This window comes from Macaca fascicularis, chromosome 1, assembly GCF_037993035.2.
Source record: "Macaca fascicularis isolate 582-1 chromosome 1, T2T-MFA8v1.1".
Taxonomy (NCBI): Eukaryota; Metazoa; Chordata; class Mammalia; order Primates; family Cercopithecidae; genus Macaca; species Macaca fascicularis.
In genome coordinates this window covers 186,018,598-186,044,161 of record NC_088375.1, presented here as the reverse complement: position 1 = coordinate 186,044,161, position 25,564 = coordinate 186,018,598, and the positions used below count along the sequence as shown (strand labels likewise).

General features: G+C 44.7%; 1 protein-coding gene across 7 annotated transcripts in view; it reads right to left on the bottom strand.

Annotated features, from left to right (window-relative positions):
* Positions 1-25,564, bottom strand: part of LOC107126370 (AGBL carboxypeptidase 4) — a 1,456,730-nt gene that overhangs the window by 128,069 nt on the left and 1,303,097 nt on the right. For all 7 annotated transcript variants that reach the window (XM_065522893.1, XM_074007238.1, XM_005543434.5 and 4 more), the window contains 2 exons: positions 16,366-16,455; positions 6,578-6,692 (listed from right to left, as the gene is read on the bottom strand). In XM_065522893.1, the coding sequence (XP_065378965.1) occupies positions 6,578-6,692; positions 16,366-16,455 (205 nt within the window). The remainder of the gene's footprint in view (positions 1-6,577; positions 6,693-16,365; positions 16,456-25,564) is intronic.

Sequence of the window (25,564 nt, the reverse complement as noted above, 5' to 3'; positions counted from 1 at the left end):
CCGTGGTACTTATGTGCTTCAACCTCCCCCTCTACTTGAAGTAGGAGCATCACACTACCTCCATCATAGGCCTGCTGTGAGTATTAAATGAAACGATACACATAATGTGCAGTGAGGAGCCACTTACATATTAGCTCCTCTTGTATCTCTCGGCATCTACTGCATCACACCCATATTTCTAGTGGAAACGCTGGGCTTCTTATTGGCAAGAACTGCCTCTGATTTCCTTCTGCTTCCCCAAGGCCCAGCACAGGGCCTGACACCCAGCAGGCCCTCAACAAACCTTAGTTAAATTGGATTTACTGCACTGGAGCATCCTTTGCTACATAAGGATTGCCAAGGCCAGGATCCATAATGATGGAGAGAGTCTGCAGATCGTACAGCCTCCATTTCCACCATGGGGTCTGCAGTTCTGTGCTATAACGCAGAATCATTTCTTTTTTTTTTTTTTTTTTTTGAGACAGAGTCTCGCTCTGTCGCCCAGGCTGGAATCATTTCTGTACCACCCATAGAGGCCTGTTCCTCCCCACCCCACCTCCACACTCCCAAGAAATACTGAGATTTTCCGAAGATGAGAAATTTCACAGCATCCTGCTATCTTTTGGGTAACTGCGTATTTTATGATGACTAATAGGCAATTACTATGGTAATATTGCAATTCAGCATGTGTGAGGTTTGGGAAATGAGAAATTATGGGTAACTACTTTGGACTCATTTCTATGGTAACAAAAAGTAATTGTCATTAAATACTAGTTATTCTGAGGCTGTACCTGGTAATTATAGATTTTTATGCCCAGAAACATAAATAAAACCAATAAATTTATTCAAAGGTCTATGACTGTTTACTTATACGTGGCTCTATGGAATACACAATGACAAGCACCTAATTAAGAAATGCAAACCCAACACAGGGTTTCATACTGTTGTAAGGAGATGGAAAGTCTGTTTTTCAAATGCAGGCAACCTGTGCATTACCCATGGTCAGAAAGCGCAGCGGGGTATAGGTGGAGGTGGGGGCTCTCTCCTCTGCAAAAGGAGTGACGAGGAAGTAGCTGGAAGAGAGAGTGTGCAAATGCTGCAGTATGTATTGTGGGCATGCTTTTTGTAAGACATTGACAATTACCAACCGATTCTATACTGGTTCAGCCCATCATCCCCCAACTCCAGTTGCCTTCCAAGTAGGAGTCGCTTGCAGCTTCTTGGCTCTGTAACACCCGAAGTTACAATATTCATCCCTCAAGACTCCTAGGTCCCAGATCCTTCCAGAGCTCTCTGAAAATATTCCCATTGTAATGTCAGTAACCATGCCACTGTTTTTTATAACACGGTGGCAAAATACACATAACATAAAACTTAACATCGTAACCATTTTTAAGTGTAGGGTTCAATGGCATTAAATACATTCATAATGTGCTACCATCACCACCATCCATCTCCAAAATTCTTTTTAACTTGTAAAATCGAAACCCTATGCCCATTAAATAGTAACTCTCCATTCTCTCCATCCTCCCAGCCCCTGGTAACCACCATTCTGCTTTCTGTCTGTATGAATTTGACCGCTTGAAGAATGTCATATAAGTGGAATCATACAGTCTTTGTCTTTGGATGAGTGGCTTATTACATTAGCATAATGTCCTCAAGTTTCATTCATGCTGTAGCCATCCCATTCTTGATAGAGCCTCTCCCCCTGCTTCTACTAAATGATGGAAGGTGCCTTTCATCCCACTTCCCTCTTTCTAGAGAGTAGGAGGGAAACAGGCTAGGGGAGAGAAGTGTCTTGTCCAAGGACAAATAAGAACGCTCAGGAGAGTAGTGAAAATTAGAGCCTCAGTTCTCCACTTCTGCCTATAGCTTATAGAGTAAAGGCAATGTGTGGGAGTGTGGAGAGTCCCTGGATGCACCCTATGACCTTGAACATGGCTCTTCACCTTCTCAGCCTGTTTCCCCATGGCTTAAATGGATACAGTAAAAACTGGCTTTCCTTTCTTGGTTGCTGTTGTATGACGAAATATGGTTTTGTAAGTGCCTTTAAAAGTATCACGCTCCATGCAATAACTAAGCATGGCTGAGAATCCAGTTTGTTAAATTATAACAGCAGCTCATCAGGTTAAAGCATAGCAGTATTCCTGTCACAACAACATACAGTTAAAACAACTGGGCCAGGAGGCCATGCAGATGAAGGTAAAGGGTTGGGGGCTGACTGCATCTGGCCCTAGTTACTCTACATGGGGCACTGTAGCTTTGTGCCGTCACACAATCACTAAACAGTATTGTTTAGTTCATTTGTTCATTCTGGAAACATATACGTGAACTTCAGGTCAATGACTAGAAAAATAAAATATATTTCAAGAGCCCATTTGCCAGGTACTGGGGATACAGAGAACAAGGTAAACAAAGTCCTGACTTCATGGAGTTTACAGTCTAAGGTGAAGACAATCATTAAACAAATAGTCACATAAACAAACACATAATTACAAATTAGGGCAAGAGCCATAAAGGGAGAGTATAGGGTGCTATGAAAGAGTGTAATGGGAGACCCACTGTATATTGCAAGCCCTGGAAAAGCCTTTCTGTGAAGTGGTGTTAAACCTAAGACCTGAAATGAAAAGAAGGCCAATGTAATTGGAGTGCAGTAAGTAAGACAGAGTGTATAGTTGCTCTGTGCTTTTACTGTATAAGGTAACTGTTATCCATTGTTATATCATCCAACATAATTGTTAAAGATAGGTACCATAGCGTATACTATAGTTGCTCTATATTGTTGCTATAAACTTTAGTATAGGCTCCATATACTCTTACTGTACACCATAGTCTGGTATCATATACAGTAGTCTAGTTAGAAAATGGTGCTGTTCTTTAACATAAAGAGCTTGATCTATCACGGTATAGTGGCCATCCATTGCTGTTAAATTCTAGAGTGTACCTTCTCTAGTTCACTATAAATGCCGTAGAATAGGTACTTGTATTATTAAATCTAAACTTAGCTGATGAAATCTGGGAAATCTCCCTGACCAGCCTTCCTAGATTGGATTATATGCTTCTTTAATGTGGAGGAGTGAGGAGGATAAAGAGAAGGAGGAATAAATGTTTATTTATAACTTACAGTGTGCTTAGCACTGTGCTTTAGATGTATTATCTCACAAAAGCCTCATAACTCTATAGCATCTCCATTTACAGATGAGAAAAATGAAGCTTAATGAGGCCACGTAATTTACCCAGGGTCATACAGCAGGTAGGTGGCAGAGCAGAATTTAAATCTGACCTGACACCCAAGTCCATTTTCTCAACCACTGACCTTTACTCCTTCCAAGCTCCTGCCTTCCCATCTCACACTGCAGGGAACTGGCCTGTTGAACCATCTCTCCAGCCAGCAGAGTGAGGTGCCTCAGGGCAGGCCTGTCTTTGGTTCTCCTCCCAGGGTCTGGCAGGCCTGGTGCTGGCTACAGGGGGAGTGTGGGACTGCAGAGAGGAGCAGGGCTAGGTCAGGCACACCTGCATCCCTGCCCGCTCCTCACAGGCCACAGACCTCAGGGGGATGACTTAACTTCTCTGAGGCTTGAGAGTCTGCACCTCCAGAGGGAGATGTTGAGAGAATGAAAGCAAACGAGCATGAGAGAGAGGCAAAGACCTGGCCACCTGTCTTCCAACATGTTTCCAGCAATTTGATCAGTTCCTGGGAAGTCTGGCTCTCTTTACTGCACTAGAATTCCGAGAACCAACCAACCTTCCTTCCTTCCTTCCTTCCTTCCTTCTTCCCTCCCTCCCTCCCTTCTTTGCCTCCTTCCCTCTCTCCCTCCCCACTCGCCACCTTTTCTCCTGTACTCAAGCTAGATTGAGTAGATTGTTATTATTTGAATTTAGAAAAACTTTAACAAAGTTCCTCCATCACAGAATTATGAGGATTAAATGAGATTAGTGTGTGAGTGCTTCACAAGCCATTGGATTGGCAAGCAGAATTCTTGGAGTGGCATTTCCCAAAATGTGTTTCAGAAACCCTAACACTGGTTACAGGGAGGATGTGGACCTCTCTCACTTATCTTTGGGAAACACTGAGTACTACTTCCCCTCTTAGATTCCCTATGTTTATAAGCATATTCAAAATTCTGAAAAGTCATATTATAAAAGAACACATTTAACACACTTTGCTTAGCTCTGTGTTTCCTAAACTTATCTGAACTCTGAATTTTTCCCTCCATAATGCCTTGGCAAGTCTTGCCAAACCATAGAAGTATTGCTCTAGAGAGTAGTGTGGCTGGTCTAGGGGACCTCTAAGGCACCTTGAAGTTCTCAATTATGAGTCTTTATTTTTTTTTTTATATTTTCTCTAAAGCTTTAAGTAGTGAATTCTTATGATTAATCGGCTCTTTGTTGTACAGTTTTAGCAATAGCATTAATGTTTGTGGTTAGAGTTGCTCTCCAACTCTCATAATGAGAATCACATATTCTCACTAGGAGAATGTTGGGGGTTGAAGCTTCAGTGTGAAACCATTTCTGAGGGCTGGAAATCTTTTATCATGGAGTCCCCAAATCACAAAGTCTGGGGCTTGAACACATGTAGAAGGCATCTAGCCCTCATCACCATCTCAGTGTCCATCTAAAGCCCTGGGAGGGGAGGCATTTTGGCCAAGGTCACTGACCTCCTTCAAGCTAGTCCTTCCTGAAACAGCAGATGATGACATAAATAAATGTGTGGAGAGAAGTATTGACCTCTCTCTGACCACTGCTCTTGTAATTAAACAGAAACATTAACATAAATCAAATGGTCTTTCTACCACTATTATCGCTAACAGTACACTCTGTCCATGGAAGGCGGAAAAGCATCGCTCTCAGGCTTGCAACAAGCCACAAAACTTGCGAATGCTAATGAACCATCACTTCAGCCAATTAAGAGTGGAAGCAAAACTGTCTTTAATGAAGGCTTCAGGCACCTCATGGGCTCTCTCTAATTCACACCCAGGAGTACCCCTCTGGACCCAGTTGCCATGCTCTTGGAAAGCAGTAAACCAACTCTGTGTAAAACAAGCCTGACTGGCTGTCAGGAGATCTGGTTCTGGTCTGAGTTAGGCCACGGACTAAGTAAGTACTGTTTCATCTCTGGGACTCAGTTTCTTCATCAGTAAAGTCATCCTTCTCATTCTCTCATATTCATCAAACACTTTTTAGGCATCTACTATGTGCTGATCCCTGCTGCTAGGCATGAGGGACACAAGGGCCATTAAGGTTCAGTCTCCGCCCTCCAGTAGCTTTAAGGACAGTGGAGGACATGCAGTGGAACGAGAGTTGTTCGATAACCAGGCCTGCTTGCTACAGTGGCTCATGCCTAGCTACTTGGAAGGCTGCAGTGGGAGGGTCACTTGAATCCAGGAGGTCGAGGCTGCAGTGAGCCATGATTGCACAACTGCATTCCAACTTGGGCGATGGAGCACAACCCTGTCTCAAACAAATAAATAAATACACAAACAAATAAATAACCAGGCCTGTGAGAACTCAGAGAAGAGAGTGGCCAATTCTGTTTGGGGTTTAAGGGGATGTTTTCCAGAATAAGGAACATGAACTGAGTTGCAAAGAATTAATGGGATGAAGAAGGGATGAGGGGTTTCTGGTGAGCAGGCAGCCTGTATAAAATAAGGTATCAGGAACCAATAGGACATGTCTGGGGAACTGGGCTTTACTCAGTGCAGCTGCAGCACCTGTTCTAGGAGGAGAGGAGAAGAGGTGAGGCAAGATGGTGGACACACAGGCAGCAGGGCAGACAATGCCTTGCATGCAAAGCTGGGGGGTCTGAATGTCATCTTGAAAGTCTTGGGCCTAAAGAGCTCGAAAACTCTATAATTTGGATGGTGAAGTTAGTCAATGATTTATGGGCTGTGTGACTTTGGGCAAGTCAGTTACCTTAATGTGAAATAAGGGCAATAACACTATCTATCTCAAATGAGCCATTGTTCTTTTGGCAGATAATCTTCTGGGCAGTGGAATTTTAGGCTGTAAATTATGGTGCTAAGCCAGGAGAAAGGGAGTTCACAATTTGAGTGCATGAGTGAGTGTGGGGCTGGCTTGTATGCCAACACTGAAGAGAAATGCTGTTCAGATGTCCTGGGATTCTATTCTCCTTCATTGATATCCTCCAAGAAGAAACACAACAAAAGAGTCATCATTATAACTACCACACGATATTCTGCAAAGCACATTCCTTCCCACCATTTCTTTTGAAGCTCTCACAACTGCCCTTTCAGGTAAGTAATTATTGTCTCCATTATGCAAGAGGAACTGAGCATCAGAGAGGGAAAAGTGGATCCCCCAAGGTTATACAAAAAGTAGATGCCAAAACTGATAACAGGTCTCCTGATTCCTGGCCCAGTGAGCTCTCCAGAAAACCCAGCAAGTGACCTTAGGTGGCTGTGCACGAAACAGCCAAAGCTAATTAACCACATTCTCAAGAGCCAGGGAGAAACTTTCTCTAATGAACTCATGGGCAGCCTCAAAATTCTTCCTTAAAAAATATATCCCATATTTTTTCTTGCTTCCGTACCACCACCCTATGACTACCTGCTTCCAAGCATTCTCCCCAGTTGCTTACCTGTAATTGCCCAGGTAGACTCCATCAGGATTGAGCATTGGTGCGATCTTGAAGACCAGGTATTCTCGGAGGACACGGGCAATAGGGTGCTGGCTTACGAGGAAGTCAATGATCCCTAGGGAAAGAGAAGAGTCCGGTTTAACAACAAAGCATTTCAAGAAGAAGGAAACACATTTTTCTCAGCTTGGAAAACAAGAGGAGCTCAATAGGTGATTTTGGCCTGTGTTGTTATTGGCCACTGTGGGTGTGTGGTTATAGACTACGTGTTATCTGTATAAAATATATTTACAAATACATTTGTATTTCCAAGAGACAGTTGACGACGTAACATTGAAGCCCATGGGCAGTAGGGAGAGAGCATTTCCTGCTGTAGAGAACTGGGAGGGCTTCCGAGAATGATGACATTTGAGCTGTGCTTTGAGAGCCCACCGAGTTTCGTCAGACAGAGATGGGGAGAGGTGGGCCAGCACTACACAGTGAACTAAGAGATGCTTTCTAATAGGCACACTTAGTTAAACATTGACATCAGATGTGATAATCACAGGGTCGAGGTCCTTAGGGATTTAAACGCTCATTTAGCTGATAGGCACATCAAGAAGCAGAGAGGAAAAGCATTTCAGCCAAAGTCACATGAGCAGAAGGAGGTTTCTTTCATGTATCCCAAATGTGCTTGTTTCCCCATTTTGAAGATCCTCTGTTCCAGGATTCCAGGGATGACTGCCCTCCCGGCTTCTCACTGGCACTAAAATCACCCTGCCTTCCAGTCACCAAATTTAGAAATTTGTCTCCATGACATTTTTCCTACTGCCAGGCAGTCCCCATGTCCCCTTCTTGAACGGAGCAAATCTTCCCCTCTTCTCCATCCCACTGCCTGTCTTCTAACCCAGGCTACCATCACACCTGGCCTGGATAACAGCCACCACCTCTGAAATGAGCCCTCATCGCAGCAGCCAGAAGGATCTTCTGAAAGTGTGAATCTGATCCTGTCACTCTCTCCTTGATATCCTTCTGGTTACAGCCTGCATCTACCCATAGAAGAGGGGTGAGAAAACAAATAACTCTCTTATCTCCCCCACGTTTCTACTCTTTCATCAGATACCTGAAAAAGAAAATGGGCAAAATGGCACTCTAGCATTCCATGAAATTACTATAATGCCAGAAAATGATAGGAGAATGACAAACCCTCCCACAATGCAGACGTGGGGCCCCATTCCTGCTGGAGAGAGCAAGAAAGGCATCAAGAAGGAAGCCTTTGAGCTAAGCCCTGTCAGAAAGGTAGGTTTTGACAGATGGCAGGAGGAAGGCAGCAGGGCAACTAAGAACAAGTGCCCAGTGCAGGCACTCAGCTCTTGGAATGATAACTCACTCCAGAGCACATTCCAGAGCTTCTGTGACCGGTGAGGGACATCTCAGACTTTTCATTAGGCCAAGGTTGAGAATCCATAGGCAGCCGAAAGCCAGTTGGACATCATTTACTTCTCGGCTAACGCGGCAGTGGACCAGATGCCCTAATTTATTTGTTGGTCCTCATATTAAAGCTGCAGTTTGCCAGTAAACAGGCAGGGTAATGATGCCAGGCGCCCTTGTTAGGGGCTAATAATTGCTTAATCTGTCCACTAATTGACCCCGGCTCCCGGGGTGGCCCTCCATCAAGGAGCCAGCCCGCGCTCAGGGCCTGGCCACACTGCCTCAGAGAATGGCTTCTGGAAATGGAGTAGCTTATTGTGATCCATCCTCCTTCACAGATGAACAGATTAATTGGGCTGCCAATTAGGCAGCTAATAAAAGAATGAGAGAAAACAAAGGCAGACCAGAGGCTGCAGCTGCCCAGAGCTCCCTCTCCTAGGGTGGGTGTGGGGCAAGGAGAAGGGAGGTTTTAGATTCATCTGTTGAGGTCAGATACAATTCAAAATCATTCCCATTCATCAGGAAATAAGGAGATCTTTCTTTTCTTTTACTTTTTTATTTATTATTATTATTTTTTTGTGTGTGTGGTGGGAGAGGAGTATGAGGAAGACTGTGAGGGCATGTAAGAGTGGAGAGAAAATGCCATCCTTGACCAAGGGCCAAAAGCACTGGATGGACCAAGAAAGCAGAAGGACCAGGGGAGCAGAAAGTCTCGGGACCTGAGTTCAAATCTTAACTGAGTGTTAGCTAGAGAAGTTACTGACTAGCTTTCCCTGACTAGTTTTCTCTTCTTGATATAGGGATAATAATACCTAATCTGGAAGACTGTTGTGTACCTGTGTTAGAGATCCTGTGTTAGCTGCCTAACACAGTACCTGAAAATTGTGGCATGCTTCCATAAACTCACTTAGATCAAAGGTTGAAAGGCAATGGGTAGTTAAAAACAGGATTAGTTTTAGAAGTAGGAGTCCTAGTCTGCGAAGTTGACTAACAATGAAATTTGGAGACAAGGATACTGAATGGCAGAAGCCAACAAATCAAAACAGAGCCTGGGTTCTAGTTTTGGCTCAGTTACTGGGTGACCTGTAGAAAGCCTCTGGGTCTATGCCTATTTTTAAAATTAGGAGAAAGAACTAAATAATTCTCAAGGATACATCCCACACTGACATCATACGATTCCATCTATTTTATTCCTCTCCACCAAAAGTAGAAGCATCATCTGTCAGGTGAGGAGAATAATCTCCCTCCTGCTGGAAGACGCCATCAACCTCCTTGAGATCAGCCTTTGTCCCTTCTGTAAACAAGTTTGCCAGGTCCTCTTCTTCAAGCTGATTTAATCAGGAAGCTGGGGAAAAGGCAGGATGCTGGAAGTTAGCGATCACTACCCTGTCCCAACTTCCCACAGACCAGGATGAACCTCTCTAGCCAAACCTCAACTGAGGCTGATATTTATTGTTAATTTTTTCTCCTAGAGTGTTTGGTTTAGGGCTGGGCACATAGTAGGTGCTTACAAATGCCTATTGATGGATTGCTCCAGGAATTCATACAACTTTGACTGTGTGGGATTAGTTGACCTGATCATCACTCATTTCATTCTACAAACATTCATTGGCACACCAAATTCTGGGCATTTCAAGATGCCTAAGATGGTCCTGCCTCAGAGGGGTGCACAGTAAGGAAGCAACTCCCCACTGACTGGTAAAGGCTCTGATGGGAACAGCACATAGCTGTGGGGACCCAGCAGGGGCCTGGGGCCCCAGAAGAGGCCTGGAAAGGGGACTTAAAAAATGAGTAGAGTGGAGCCAGATGAAAGAGGTGCCAGGATGCAGCCATAAAAAGAATAAAATCATGTCCTTTTCAGCGACATGGATGCAGCTGGAGGCCATTATCCTAAGTGAATTAACACAGAAACAGAAAACCAAATACTGCATGTTCTCACTTATATGTGGGAGCTACACGTGGGGTGCACATGGACACCAAGGGAACCATAAACCCGGGATTCATAAAGAGGGGCAGGAGGGAAGAGGCAAGGGCTGAAAAGCTACCTATCAGGTACTATGTTCACTGCTTGGGTGATGGGATCATTAGAAATCCAGACTTCAGCATCACACTATTTACCCACGTAACAAGCCTGCTAATGTATCCCCTGAATCTAAAATTTAAAAATAAAATAAAAAGAAAGGGGTGCCAGGGGAAAGTATCCAGGCCGGGGTAAGAAAAGAGATGGTCTGTCGGTAACGAAAAGCTTTTCAATTCCAGGGCCTTAGCTTCATGGTCAAAAGCACAGACTCTGAAACTGGATCATCTGAGTTTGACGCCTCTCTCTGCCATTCATTTGCTGTGTGGCCTTAACGTCCCAGTTCCCCAGGTTCCTCATCAATTACAAAGGGGAGAATAAGAATTACTTCTGGGTTCTTGTGAGGATTTACATGAGATGATATAAGCAAAGTGGTACACAGTAAATGTATACATGCATTGTTTTCATCATTGCTCTTTGTTGGCTTGCTGTAGGCATGGGAATGGAGAGATGAACAAGGATTTGCTCTTCCAGCTGAAAAAACCTGAAGGGGACTATAGAGCTATTGCCAGATTTTCAGCCTGGGTCAGATATGGGCTTTGGAGAGCTCCATCTGGCTGCAGCGTGGAATGCTGCTTAGAGGCAAGGAATACTGCAGGGCAGGGCCTCCTGAAGGCAGGACAGAGGTGGAGGTGGGGTGCAGGCATAGCAGAGAGAGCTGGCAGAGGTAAAGCAGCTTTCTGTCAGGAACCAGGGTGGAACATGGTAGTGACCTGCAGGGGCTCTGCAACAGCCAAGGCCCAGAGAGTCATGAGGTGCAGTGGGTGGAAAGCAAACAGTGTGGATAGATGGTGCCACCAATGATATGATGATTTGCCTGCTACCCTGAGAGCATCAGAACTCTTTGCTGAAAGCACCCAATCTTGAGGAACATAAATGAGTTTAAGTTTCTGGCCCCTGGCAGGAAGGGGCCTCAAAATAGAAACTGAATTCAGTTATAGAAAAAGAAGAAAGTTACATTTCCTGCACTTCTCTTTCGGGATTGAGGCTTACTTCAACTTAGACTGTGGTTTAAGTCTGTCTTCCCTCCAGGCCATGAGCTCCAAGACAGCAGAAACAGGTCTCCTTTCTTTGCCACTGTATTTTTAGTGCCCAGCTCAGTGCCTGGCACAGAGAAAGTACTCAAGACCTATGTATGAAGTGAATGAATAAAGATCGACCCGTGACTAACTACTGTACATTCATTAGCCGGACTGACTTGTAATTCTATTGGCTCCGTTTCACAGACTGGGAAAGAAAGTCAGGGTGTGGCATCACTTGCTGAGTGCCTCACAGGAACCTAGTTGGGATTCAGACCCAGTTCTGCCGGCTTCAGAGCAGTGCTCTGTCCATGAAGACAAGATGCAAAGAGCAAGGAGTCTATTTGCATGTGATTTGTGGAATAATTTGCATATGCCTGCATGATTTTCTCTCTAGAGAATTCTGTGCAAAATTTATTGTTTCTGTTATCTGTTCAGAGGCAGCATACTGTAGTGGGAAGAGCCAAGGTTTGAAGCAAGACAGTTTGAGGTCTCTGCTTGGCCCAGTGTGTGATTTGCACAACAGCAGCCACTCTAGGCCCTCCCTTGACCTGGCACAGGACCCCTGTCTGCCCTCAGCTGAGTCCAAGGGCCTCGAATTATGGACTCACAGGGAGTCTGCCCCTGATGACCCTAAAGTTCACAGAGTATAAGTCCTCACCCTCCTGCTCCCAACTCTGCCCATTTCACAGATGAAGAGACAGAAGCCTAGAAAAGTGAAAGGCCCCGTCACAAACCCTTAGTGGATCTAGCACCACACCTGTAGTGGGAAGCTGTTTGGGATATTGAGGAGAAGAGGAAGAACAGGTGAAGAAGAGAGGTGGGAGGAAAGCAGAATGGGGGAGGAGCAAAGGTCATTACCTCATTTACAGGAAGTACGAAGCTGTGCTTGGTCCCGGTGTCTGGAGATATTGGTAGTTATGAGAGCATGGTGTGTGCGTGTGTGTGTGTGTGTGTGTGTGTGTGTGTGTGTGTGTTGTGTGCACAATCCTCCTTCCTCCTCTTACTCCCACAAAATAACCCTGAGGAGTGAACTTCCTGGGAGAGGGCCAGCTCTTTGTCTCCATAGTCTAGGCCCTGATGGGCACCTTGGCATGTAGCAGCAGGGCTCAGGCTGGGAGGCAGGCGATCTGGATCTAGTCCCCACTCCACCACCAACTTACCAGGTGACATCCAGTGAATCCCTGGACTGTTCTGAAAATAAGAGCTGAGAGCTGCCTAGTGACCTGGTGGAATTTCTGTGGAAGAGCGAAGGTGAAGAGGGGTGTGTGGGTACTGGTCAGGCACCTATCTGTGCCTGGTGCTGACCCACCATTGACCTACACGATCTCATGAAACTCTCTCAAGCAGCCCCTTGAGAAAGACATTGCTGTCCCCATTTTGCAGGTCAGGAAATAGGGGCTATGAGAGGCAAGGACTTAGAAAAGTCCCCTAGCTAGATAGAATTGGTAGGCTCAAACTCAGGCCCATCAAACTCCAAAGCCACAGCTGTGCCCACTTCCCCTGCTGCCCTCCAGAGCGTGGCGTGGCTCCCCACAGTAGCATTTCATAAGTGCTGGTTTCATTAATTCAACGATAAAGGGTCTGGAGAGGACAAAGTACTCTGCAGATGGAAATTTTCAATGAAAGTTGGCCCCAAAGTCCCAGGAAGAGTCAGTGAAAGAGCATACACTTGACCAGGAGTCAGAAACAAGGTCAACAAGGTCTAGGTCTGGTTCAGGCCAAGCTCCTGGCTTGCAAGGTGACCCTCCAGGTGAGCAGAGCTCAGCTAGTGGCACTCCCAGGAAGGTGACGAGGAAGAGCTGAGGCCCACAGTCTGGGAGGCCCACACCTGGGTTTGGTTCAGAGAAGGATTAGAGGAACCACGTACAAAGTGCCTCACGGAGGCCCTGGCACCGGCCACGCGCTCCATTAGTGCTAGCTCCTCCCCTACTACTGGAACTTATTTAGTGCTTTCTCTATTCCAGACACCATCCTAAATGCTCGATGGATATGAACTGTGTCAGTCTTCACAACAACCCTGTGAGGCAGGATTTCTATTATTATTTCCCTTTTGAGATAAAAGAACTGAGGCATAAGGAGATTTTCTGGTTTTCCCAAGGTTACACTGTAGTAAGGGGAGGAGCTGCGATTCATGCTTAGCAGTGTAGCAGCTTGAGGGATGGCGCTCTCACATGACTGGCCACAGGGCACACAGGAGCTCCTCTGACCTCTCCCATGGTCACTGGAGGACAGGATAGTTTGGCCTCACAGAGGTCATGAGCAGCGTTTGGGGTAGCAGAGTAAGCATCCCACCAACAAGCAGAGTCTTGAGGAATCCGAGCCCTGCCACCCTTACTGCCACCCCTTCTAGAGCTATGTGGCGACAGGACTTCACTCTACTCCCAGCAGCACATGCATCAGCAGCTCGGCGGCAAGAATCGTGGTCCCAGCCAGATTGTCACAACTGGCCTCACATGCCTTTTCCCTGCTCAAGGTCACTGAGCCAGTTAATGTGGAAGAGTTAACAGAACTGAAGGTATCTCAGCATCTGTCCACACCTTGGACCTGCCTGCTATCCCCAGAAGAAGGTGGGCTGATGGGGGCTGAGGGATGATGGACAAGTTTAGGGCTATGACTGAGGAAGAAACCCCCAGCTGTGCCCTGTGGGGCTGTGATCGGGTTGTCTACATGTAGCTGAGACACCCTCAGGAAAGACCATGCCTCAGTCCTGCATTAGTAAAGTGGGGTAATGATGCCTCTTACATTGCCTCAAGGAAGTACGAATTGTGTGTCTCATGGGGCAGATACAGAGGCAGGGAAAGATGAGAAACAGGACTGGGGAGATGGACTCCAGAACCACACTTATGGTGAATTAGTCATGTGACTTTGGGTAAGCCATTGTACTTCCCTGAGGCTCCATATCCCGATCTGTAAAATGCACATCATTTGTTGTGGGGTGGTCAGAACTCTGAGTTTTTTCAGGTACAAGACTTCACCTTCTAGTAGTTTCCATCCCTGAGTGGGACAAGAGAGCATGTACACCCTTGGGAGTTAGCTAGACCTAGGTTAAAAGCCCCACTCCACTATTTAATGACTGTGTAACCTTGAGGCTGCTCTTTGTGAGTTCAACACAGCATTTGTTCCTCACAACAGCCCCATAAGATGAACAAGATAACCTCATTTGACAGATGTGGAAAATGACAGTTGGAGACCAGTCCTAGACCTTATACAGCTTGTGGTTTAAAGAGGGAAAAACAAATATAAGTCAAGTATACGATAATAAATCAGGGCAATAGAGATGACCATTATCAATAAAGATGATGGCCGTCTTTAGATCCACAATGCAGGCACAACGCAGGTGGCAAGAGGGAGTGGACCAGGGGAGCCCACAGTGGGGGCACTTAAAATGAACCCTGTGAGATGGACGGGGCTTGCCAGGTGGCAAGGAGCAGGTGTAGGGCCTGCTAGGCAGAGGGAGCAGCAGGTGTAAAGGTGCACTGGTCAAGAGAAGACTGCTCACTCAAGGTTTCAGCTGTGTGGAGCTGAGTGTATGAGGCTGAGGCCAGAGAACCAGGTGAGAGCCAGATGTCAGAGGGCTGGGAATATCATGCGAGGGAGTTGGAGTTTATTTTGAGAAGCCAGCAGGCAGGCATTGAAAGACTCTGTCAAGGAATAGACATTTATTGAAAACCTACAGAACGCCATTGAGTGTATTAACTCAGCACCACCCAAAGATTCCCTTTTAGTAAACAGGGTCATCAGAGAGCACCTGAGATCCATTCAATTCCTCCGTGCCTCAGTCCTTATCTGTGAAATGGGATGGCGACCCTGCTCTCTGTCTACTGCCCAGAGGAGAGGTGAGCACGGGGTCTGGGCTCCTAGAGATGAACATATTGATGGTAAGTCTACTGTCTTTTTACAAACAAGGACAAAGCAGTTACATCCAATCAGCTGGGGGAAGAGATCTGCTGCCAAGTTTAGTAACTGACAGATGGCTGCAAGTAAAGGGGTTGGTAAACCCAGGAGGGACCTCAAGGGTTACTGCAAGGACAATGCTGGGGAGGAGGAAGGCCAAAGTGAGAATGCTAAGGAGTCGGCTGTAGCGACTGGAGCCTCAGCCATGCATCTTACAAGCTGCTTGGCTTTGGGCAAGTCACTGCCTCCCTGAAACTCCGTTTCCTCATCTGAAAAAAATAGGAAGACAATCGTGCCTAACTAAAGCATTGTAAGAATACGAACTGGGAAAATAAAGCCCATATTTATTTGCACAGTGCTTGATAGTTTACTAAGCAGATTACCTGCTTCATCTTCTCAGATTCCCACGGGGAAGGAGGTAACATCTGCTGAGTGCCTGCTGTGTGCCAGGCACAGGACTGGGTATGCTGTTTACGTTCATCTCATGCCAGCTTCATAACAACCTGCCTGGGTAGTATTGTTTTACATTTGAGGAAACTGAAGTCACAGTGCTGGAAAGTGGCACAGCCAATACCTGACCTCAAGATTGCCTGATTTCAAATCCTCAGAGGCTTCCACTGCAGTGTGCCACCTCCCTTGAGTTATAGAACCTCCACAGGCGTTTCATATCTCTTTGACCTCATGGTCACTTTGAGATTAAAATGAGATAAATTACTTAACTTCTCTAAACTTCAGCTTGCCCAACAATATACATATATATTGCTGACTATAGCTGACTAATTAAATATAGTATGAATGAAATATTTAATAATAAGAGTGCAATTATAAAGAGGAACACTTGAGAATAAAAACTATGACTTACTTGCCTCTGGTTGTCTGATGCCAAGTGTGCTTACTCTTGGCAGGTATTTCAAAAGTTGTTTAAGTGAATGATTGAATGAATGAGTGAAGAGATAGTTCTCAGTCATTACCTCCCATTTCACAGCCCTTCTGCCAACATACACATTGGTCTAGGGCCAGATTTCTTGCTGTTGTAAACCACTGGAGACAAGTAAAGCTAGGGAGTGTAGATGATTCTGTATGGCTCTTCCTCACCACAGCACATATAAGATAACTTCACAAGATAACTTCATTCAGCCCTCCCTGTTCATTTATCCATCCATCCATCAATTAATTAATTAATTAATTCATACATACATCTAGTCAATAAACATTTATTGAAATACAACCTAATGGAAATCAGGTACAACCTCTTTAAAGAAATGCATTAAATTTCCATTTAATCTTAAAATGGTTCTGCATGTGGTCACACTGTCCCAGAGATCATCACAGTGTCCCAGTTGGATGTAGGTATAGGCATAGGACACCTATGAGATCCTGCCACTCACCTTGGCACACGAATGATGAGGGTGTTTCCCCTGGGTGGACTCGACCTGTGATGAATACCACCTTCTGCTCTGCCCCTTCCCGGAGATTGTCTGTAAGATAAAATGAAAGATGGTTGCAAATGAGGGCAAGGAAAGCTGAGTCTAGTGGTTGGTGTGTGGCAGGGAACCCCAGAGGGAATGGGCTGGATGCTTAACATTTATCTCTTAAATCATTGGGTTAGAATCATTAAGTCCAGCCATTGCTGACTAATTTAATTATGTCCCTACCCAATATTAAAAGACTGCATTCCCTTTCTTTGGTGCAACTGATCATATTATATTAATATGTACTATTTACAATCATCCAAGGAAGCCACATGAGTGAAGTTGAATCCCAAATCCATTGACTGTGACCTTAGGCAACTTGTGTATCCTTTCTAAGTTTCCATTTTCTAATCTACAAACAAGGATGACAATATATCCTTGTTTATAGATTATAAACAAGGATTTTAATAGGATTGTTGTGATGATTAAACAGGCTTACACATTGCATAGTACACAGTAAACATTCAGCAAATGATGGAGTAGAGAAGGTGGCTATTTATATATTAGTAATAGTAGCATCTGCCATTTAATTAGCTCCTTTTGTGTTGGCACATTATATACATATATAATCCTTACAGGAACACACTGTTAATGTGTTTTTTTAATAGAGGCAGAAACTGAGGCTCATGGAGGTTATATAACTTATTCAAGGTCACACAGCTGAAAAGTGGTGGTAGGAGCTGAGATTAGAGCCCAATCCCTTGTCTGGCCTTCATTTCCCTTTTATCTTAAACAACTAGAAAATTGGACAAAATATTCATCACAAGTATTTTCAGACATTGAACAAGGCCAATGCAAGATAATCAATGAGAGAAGGAAAATAAATGAGATATGCCCTACAATTGCCCTGACTTTTTGCCTGATGATCCCTTCTAGACTAAAGAGCAGGGAGCTATTCCTGAGCAAAGCATAGAAGCCTCACTGAGATTCAAGTTCAACAGGTAGTAGCTGGGAAACTCTGGGAGCACCAGAGATGAGGAAGCTCTGCAGAAAAAGAGTTCCAGAAATTTGTAAAGGAGTCCTCTTGATTCTTTGTTGGATTCTAAGATGTGCATACATAGGGTGACTCTCCACAATGTCAGGAAAAAATGACCAGGGAGCTGTGAACTGCACAGTCCTTAGGGGTCACACAGGGCTAAGAATCGTTTGAATTCCTACAGCTAAAGAGGAAGTCCTCACTGATCATCTAAGGAGAATGAGAATTCAGATAGGCAATGTCTTAGTGGTAGGGATAAACTACTCTAGACCACCACATTCACAAAGCTTTAAAACAAGTCTCGGAAGGATCAAACTGAACAAAAGAAACTTAAATTCTTGCTGTTCAAAGTCCAACTCTCTTTCAAGGAAGACAACAAAATCCAGACAGTTAAAGCAATGTGTAATTTGCAATATCCAGCATCCAATAAAAAATTATTAGACATGCAGAAAAGTAGGAAAATGTGGCTCCAAATCAGAACTCAAGCTCTTTCTGTCTCTACAGAAGTCTAATTTGTATAATAAAGTTGAACTATTGTGCAAAGATATCATCAGACAAAAGCAACAGCCAAGGGTGGCATTCCCAGTAAGAAACGTCTAGGGAAGGATACTCAGCAGTGGGCGGAAGAAGGGCTGATTGATACAGAACACAACAATTACCTGAAGGAAACTTAGAAAGGAACATTGAGAGAGGTTGAACTGAAGGATTTTATCAATGTTTGAGGACAATCTGGAGGGAGAGAATAGAAATAATTAATAGGCTTTCTCCTTCTGAAATGCTGGAGACATGCTATTTTGAACATGGTTCTTTATCCCAACAGTCAATGAACCAATGTCAGAGATGAAACTAAAAATATTAACCCTATCAAATCTGGTTCTAAAGGCTTGGGACTTGCTTGTCCATTGGGATGATCAGTATGGGTGGAGTCACTGCTTCCCCTGAAATGCAGCAAGAAATATCATGGAACCAAAATACAGTCTTGAGAACTCACTCTGCTCAGCTCTGTGCTAGGCACCTTTAGGAACAAAGGGAGAGAGAGAAGGCTCACCTGCCCTGAAGAAGTTTATTATTTAAAGAGGAATTCGACACCTAAACATTCCCTGGACTGAATATAAGCTCCTCAAGGAAAAAACTGCGACTTCCATGGGTGTATGGCTAATGTCTTTCCCAGGACCCTGCAGGGAGTAGGTGCTCAAGGACTGACTATTGAATTAATAAACAAAAATACTTGTGTAGATGATGGTTTATAAAGAAATATAGGCTCATATTATGTTATTTAATCTTTATCATGCCTCTGTGAGGTGGACAGTATTAATTCTATTTTATGGGTGAGGAAATGAGGCTCACAGAAGGAAGGGACATGCTGAAGGTCATTCAGCTAGCAGTGGTAGAGTTAAGTCCCAGCACCCAGCCAGTGGCCCTTTCACTACCCTGTTTCATTCTGGATCCACTAATAACAATATAAGATCCCCCTTCTACTGCATTTCCATCTACAATTTACACAAGAGAGCTTGATTTTATCTTATTATGATGGAAATTGAGCTGCTGTCTTAGTATTTATATCGCTTTTTCACTTAAAAAAAAATCACCAAGCCCTTTTAAAAAACACTGTCTAACACTGACCCCATCTATCCCAGCAGTCCAGAAATGATAAATGGCACTAGGGAGGCCCTTGGTGAAGGCTAACTTTATGGATGTCTCCCCTGACCCAGTATCAAGTCAATTGCATTCAACATTTCTGCTGACCACAGGGAAATGCAAAATGGGCATTCTATTTGCACACTAATTTTACTGAGCCCTTGCGTCTTCATAAAATGATAACATGGGGCTAATAAAAATCAAGCATCTCGGGTGCTAATATAAGCAAATGTTGATGTAGGCAGGTAACAAATTGCTTTGTCATTTAGAAGGCCGTAAAAGAGCATTATAATCATCTTCAGGCAAAATGGATGGGTCGCCTTTGCTTAGCTTTTAGCTTTCATTTGCAAAATCAATTTAAGGTAATGTAGCAGCTCTGAGGTGATGACTACCCCACCCCTTCCTGTCACCAAATCTCCAGACTCTGTGCAAAGCCAATTAAACGTATTCTTGGTGGAGGCGGCACAGATGAAGAAGAAAGTATGCTTGAACAAAGCCAGGGTGGAACAGAATGCAAACAATGATACCAAGAACAACTCATAAGAGATGGAACAGCTAAAGAGCTCATGTAGGCTAACATGCTCAAGGGTACAAAGGCACACTCAAAAAACACTGGGGCAGCTCCCCTTGGCTCCCCAGTTAAACAGCAGGTGTTTGAAGTAACATGTGCTTTGTATGGCATCCTTAACATGCATGTGCACACACACATATACAGACACTCCTTTGTCATTACAACACTCTATCATCTGCTATTTCCTTAATCATCACATATTTATTGAATACCTATTAGATGGCCAGGCACTAGCTATTATTATTTTCATTTTACAGAAAACCAAGGGCAAGAGAGTTAAGTGACTTGCCCTAGTTCTTACAGCTAATGTGGCAGAGCCAAAGTCCCAAACCAGATAGCCTGACTCCAGAAACTGTGTTCTTAACCTCTATATTATACTGTCTTCTAGAAAGGAGGACAATATCATCCCATTGAAATAGCAATTAAGTAATATTTATGTAGTACTTATTCTTTGCCAGGCAATTTACATGCATGATCTTATTTAATTCTCAAAGCAACCCAATGAAACATCTGCTATTCTTAGACTAGACTCTTATAGATTAGAAAATTGAGATACAGAAAGGTTAAATGACTTGCCTAAACTTGCATAAGTAGCAAATGTGGGAGCCAGAATTAAATGTAGGTCTTTATGATTCTCAAATTTGTGCTCTTAACTATTGTGTCATATTGACTTTTGGAGATTAAAACCACCCTATAGGGTTTTTAAAAATACATCCACAAATTCTTTGTTCATTTCCTCCTTTCAAGAAGTGGAGATGTACTCCTCTCTCCTTCAGTGTGGGCTGGATTTAGAGACTTCCTTCTAACAAATGAAATACGATAGAAGTGATGGCGTGCCACTTCTGAGATTAAGGTATAAAAAGACTGTGGCTTCCATCTTGGGTGTGATATCTCTTTCTGGAATGGCTCACCCTTGGGGAAGCCAACTGCCATGCCATAAAGGCACTCAGATAGCCTATGGAGAAGCCCACATGGTGAGGTACTAAAGTACCCAGATAGCAGCCAAGAGGACCTGTGGTCTGCCAAAGCCATGTGAGTGCATTTGGAAGAGGATCCCGCAGTGTCAGATGACTATAGCACTGGCTGACAGCCTACTGCAACTTCACAAAAGACCTATGCCAGAACCACCCAGCTAAGCTGTTTCCACATTCCTAACCCACAGAAATGGAGACATAATAAATATTTGCTGTCTCAAGATGCTCAATTCTAGAGTAACTTGTTAGGCAGCAATAGATAATAGACATCTCCCTGAAGATAACTATATTTATCCTAGTTGCTATGTAGAACTTAAGTAACTTTGCATCTTATCTATTGATGCTGACTTTCAGTGAAGACCAAAGCCATAATCTTGGTGCCAAGATGTGGAGAATCTCAATCTATTTGGCCAGTTACTATGGATCTGTGGCTGGTAGAGGTAGATGCCAAGAGGCCCCAAAGAGCCCTAGATGGGTCTCTGAGGACAAAAATCTCCCAGAAGTTCATATTGTCAGTTTTGTTTCCACATCCCTCCAGACAATGACTTGTCATGGGGATTAAGATGTTAATGTGAAGGAAGAAGGAAATGCTACTGGGAGGGGAATGCGGAATGCTACAATGGGTGAAGGATTTGTTGTTGTTGTTGTTGACACCTGAGTCTTTTTCATTTCCTTGACTTGATTCCTGAAGGCACGATAAAGTTAAGAAAATCCCCTACTATGGGTTTCTAAACAGACAAGTTTCAGTCTTTTCTCCAATACTCCAGGGCCCAAACAAGGTTCATAGTACTCTTAAGCTGGAGAAACAAGACATCGCAGTGGCAACAACAGCACAGTTGGCTGCTATTACTCGGAGGGCTTGCTCAGGACTGGAACAGCCCTGGCACTGGTCTCCCTGTGCCAGCACCACCCTTTCCAGTCCACCGTCTGCCTGGACACCAAAATGGTCTTTCTAAAATGCAAATAGCAGCATACCACTTCCTCTGCGTAAAACCCTTCAGCAGCTCTCTATTGTCTGCAGAGCAAGTGCAGCCCCCTCAGCGTAGACCATCCCTGTCTCTGGTAGCTGGTGGCTGCTTATCTCTCCAGCCCCTTCCACAGGCCCCAGCCTCAGCTAACACTCCTTGGTTCCCAAGACACGACATGTTCTCCCACACCTCCACACTGGGCACATGTTCTTTTCTCTTCCTAGGATGCCAGCCCCTATCTTGGCCGTCTGGCTTACTCCTACTCAGCCTTGAAGACTTGGTTCAGATGCACCTCCTCTAAGAAGGAAAGGAGGAAACTAATGTTCATCCAGGACTTGGACTGGGCCAACCTTGGTGTTAATGTTGCTGTGTTTTATCTGATTTTATTGGCAATGTGAGGATATCACTCTGTTGCTGAGATAGACAATAAAGAGGGAATGGATGCTGTGAATTATAGTAAGAACATGGCCATAGTACAGAAATTTATTGACTATAATTTTATGAGAATATATAGGTTTAGGAGACATCAATAGAGCCTTCCTGGAAGCAGTGGAGAAGTACTAAATGCATTTGGGTAGAGATGTGACTTGATGAAATTCCAGACATTCAGGGTTAGCTCTGCCTCATTGACTGATGGGGGATCCAACAAGAGGAAAGGGCTAGATGAGGGACACTGGGGAGGACGTGTTCCCTGTGTTTCTTCTGTACCCTGAGGGAGTCAAATAAAAAATCAGCTGACTTCCCTGGGTAGATGGACTGGGTCTCATAACCAGGTTCCATAGATTATTGACTGTGAGAACTTGGGCCCATTATTTATCCACCTTGAGCCTCAGTTTCCTCACTTATAAAACGAGAATAATAATCTCTAGCTCAGAAGACAAACAATAAGCAAGAAACTTTATATCCCTGCCCATGGCTTCACCGATAATAGCAGGTGTCATTTATTGAGTGACAAGCCATGGAATGGGGTTCCTCGGCATCAGCCCTACAGGTATGTTGAGCTGGAGAGCTCTTGGTTGTGGGGGTGCTGAGCTGTGCATTATAGGATGCCCAGCAGCATCCCTTTCCTCTACCCTCTACATGCCAGTAACACCTCTCCCTCCAGTTATGACAATGAAAAACATCTTCAGACGTTACCAAGTGTCCCATGTCTCCTCAGAGGCAAAGTAGCCCCCAGTCAAGAACCGCTCTCCTACAAGAATATTATACTTGATTCAAACTGGCCTTGTCATTAACTCTCCAAGCAAACCTTCAGTTTCCCAGACTTTATATATATTTCCCTAACTCCTCCCAAAAGCCTCTCCAGATATTTCCAGACCACTGTGTCCTCACCCTCCTGTGAACTCACAGTTCACTGTCTGGACCCCTCATCTCATCATAAGTCATTTGCTGCCTTGGTGAGGCAGGATCAAAAGCCACAACTCAGATCTCTTCTGCCTGATGCCCAGCATCTGCTCTGCACTTCTGAGCCTCTGGGCCATCCTGAGAAAATAGTAGTGTTGGCAAAGTTTATTTTCAGTTCCCGACTCCTTAGCATCCTCCACACCCCCATTCCCTCTCCTAGGCTCAGATCTCCCATGGCCTAAAATCTCATATCTAAGTAGTAGACTCATTATGCTTTAGGGTTAGGGATCAGATGTTCTGCCCTTGATGAGCTGGAAGAAGAGAACAGGAATTACCTTTGAAAAGAGTATGTACATGACAAAGAAATACTCCTGAAAAGAAATGAAGCATAGATTCTGGAATGTCAGGCATCAGGGACAGAAGCCTTTCTGGTGTACCTCCACGTCTTCACAAATGGATGTCTTAATATGTCTTGGATATATTAAACTGCTCTTTTGTCTTCTTCTTTTTTTTTTTTTTTTTTTTGAGATGGAGTCTCCAGGCTGGAGTGCAGTGGCGTGATCTCGGCTCACTGCAAGCTCTGCCTCCCAGGTTCATGCCATTCTCCTGCCTCAGTCTCCAGAGTAGCTGGGACTACGGGCGCCCACCACTACGCCCAGCTAACTTTTTGTACTTTTTAGTAGAGATGGTGTTTCACTGTGTTAGCCAGGATGGTCTCGATCTCCTGACTTCATGATCCGCCCGCGTCGGCCTCCCAGAGTGCTGGGATTACAGGTGTGAGACACCGCGCCCAACCTCTTTTGTCTTTACAAAGCAGTAAGGATGCCTCTGACTTACAGGAGACTCACAGAGGCCATCAGAACTGCACAGCCTGTGAGATCACCAAGTAAAACATCCTCACTGTGAAGAAGAAGGGCAGAAGACCAGAAAGAACGAGGGACTTGCCCCTGGCCACACAGCTAGAGAGTAGTCCAGGCAGGTAGCAGCCTCCTCTCACTACACTGGGCTGCCTGGGGCAATGTCCATGCAGGCTGGCACCTGGAAAGTAGCCAGTGGATTCCTGCCAAAGAAGTGAAGAAAAGCTGGAAAGTGATGAGATACAGATCTGAGATACAGGCGGCTTGGGCCAACTAAGGCATTGTCACCTTGATGGTCACAGGAGCAGCAGAGTTTTTCTCCCCAGACAAGCTGCTCTGTGGGCTCCAGCAGTTTCTAAAGCCCCCTTCCTCGCCATAGGGCTAGCACCTAGGCCTGGGAGCAGGTAGGTAGCCTTCCGGGGCAGGCTGATGGCAGGATAGATACGTAGGGGCAGGCTCCTTCCTCAGACAGGCTCCCTGCCCCTGTCTATCTTGATCCCAGCACCCTACAAACAACTCCAGAAAGGCAGAGCCAGAGCCACCTGCTCAGAATACCTGCTGAAGTTAGGGTTCCTAGGAAATAGACTCAGAGGCTCTGAGATTCCCATACAGGAGATTTACTGGGATTGCTCTTGGAAAGGCCTGTGAGAGGTACAAATGAAACAGAGTGGGGACAGTCTCAGCAGGGCCTTTCAACAATTCCATGAGGAGCTCTGGGCCAGGAGAGCCCTGCCTGATTGTTTGAGGAGGCAAGGGGGATGGCTCTGTGTCCTGAATCAAAAGGATACTGGATATGGCCTGCCTGCAGGGAAGGTGTAACCCCAGTCAAGGCGGAGTGCAAGTCCCAGGGAGGAACTCAGCTCTCAGCTACCAATGCTCCTGGGAACTGAGGACTCAGTCCCGAAGATGTGAGCAGTGCACACAGCATCTGTTATGCCAGCCAAGGTTGCTGAGAACAGAGCAGAGGCTCAAGATCTGAGGTTTCAGACAAGAAGGCTGAGGATAATGGACTTTCTTTTTTGTTAAATTCAGTTCATATTTTCTTACACTGACCACATGCCAAACTTTGGGCTGGTCCCTGAGAAATCAGACACTGTCCCTGCCATCCAGGAGCTCAACTGCTCTCCTACAAGAATACTTTATTCTGTAGGAGGAGAAACTGGCCAGTGGAGGAGAAATATCAGCACTTGTGGTTATAAATTTGAATTCTAGAATCAGACAGAAGAAGCATTAAATCCAAGTCCTGCCACAGGTACTTATGTGACTTTGAGTTCTGGGGTCTTTCATTTCCTCATCTGCAAAATGAGGATAATAATATATCAAACTCATAAGGATCTTGTAAGAATTAAATGAGACAATGCTTCAGGCCTATGTACATGGCCTGATGCATAGTAAGTGTTCAAAAGGGCACTTACAGACACTGAGAGGTGACTTGGTCCAAATGCCTGATCTTACAGATGCAGAAGGTGAGGTCACTAGACACTAAGCAACAGGAAAGCCACAACTTTGCCTCTTTCACAATTTGTATTCTCAGTGCCTGGCACACATGATGTTCTCAGTAAACACTTGTGAAATAGTATTTGTTGTCCTTTGGTTGAATGAGTATATCCAGCTAGAATTGAGTGCCCAGGCTTTCCCCAGGGTGTGCTCTGACTTTTGAATCCACCATTGGCAGACTCCAGAAATTCCTCACCAGGTTTAGTTTCAGGCTTATTAGCAAATGCAAATTGAATTACGAAGTGCCCTTTTGCAACAAGGACAACAAAAACAGTTTCCCTAGGAAAGGA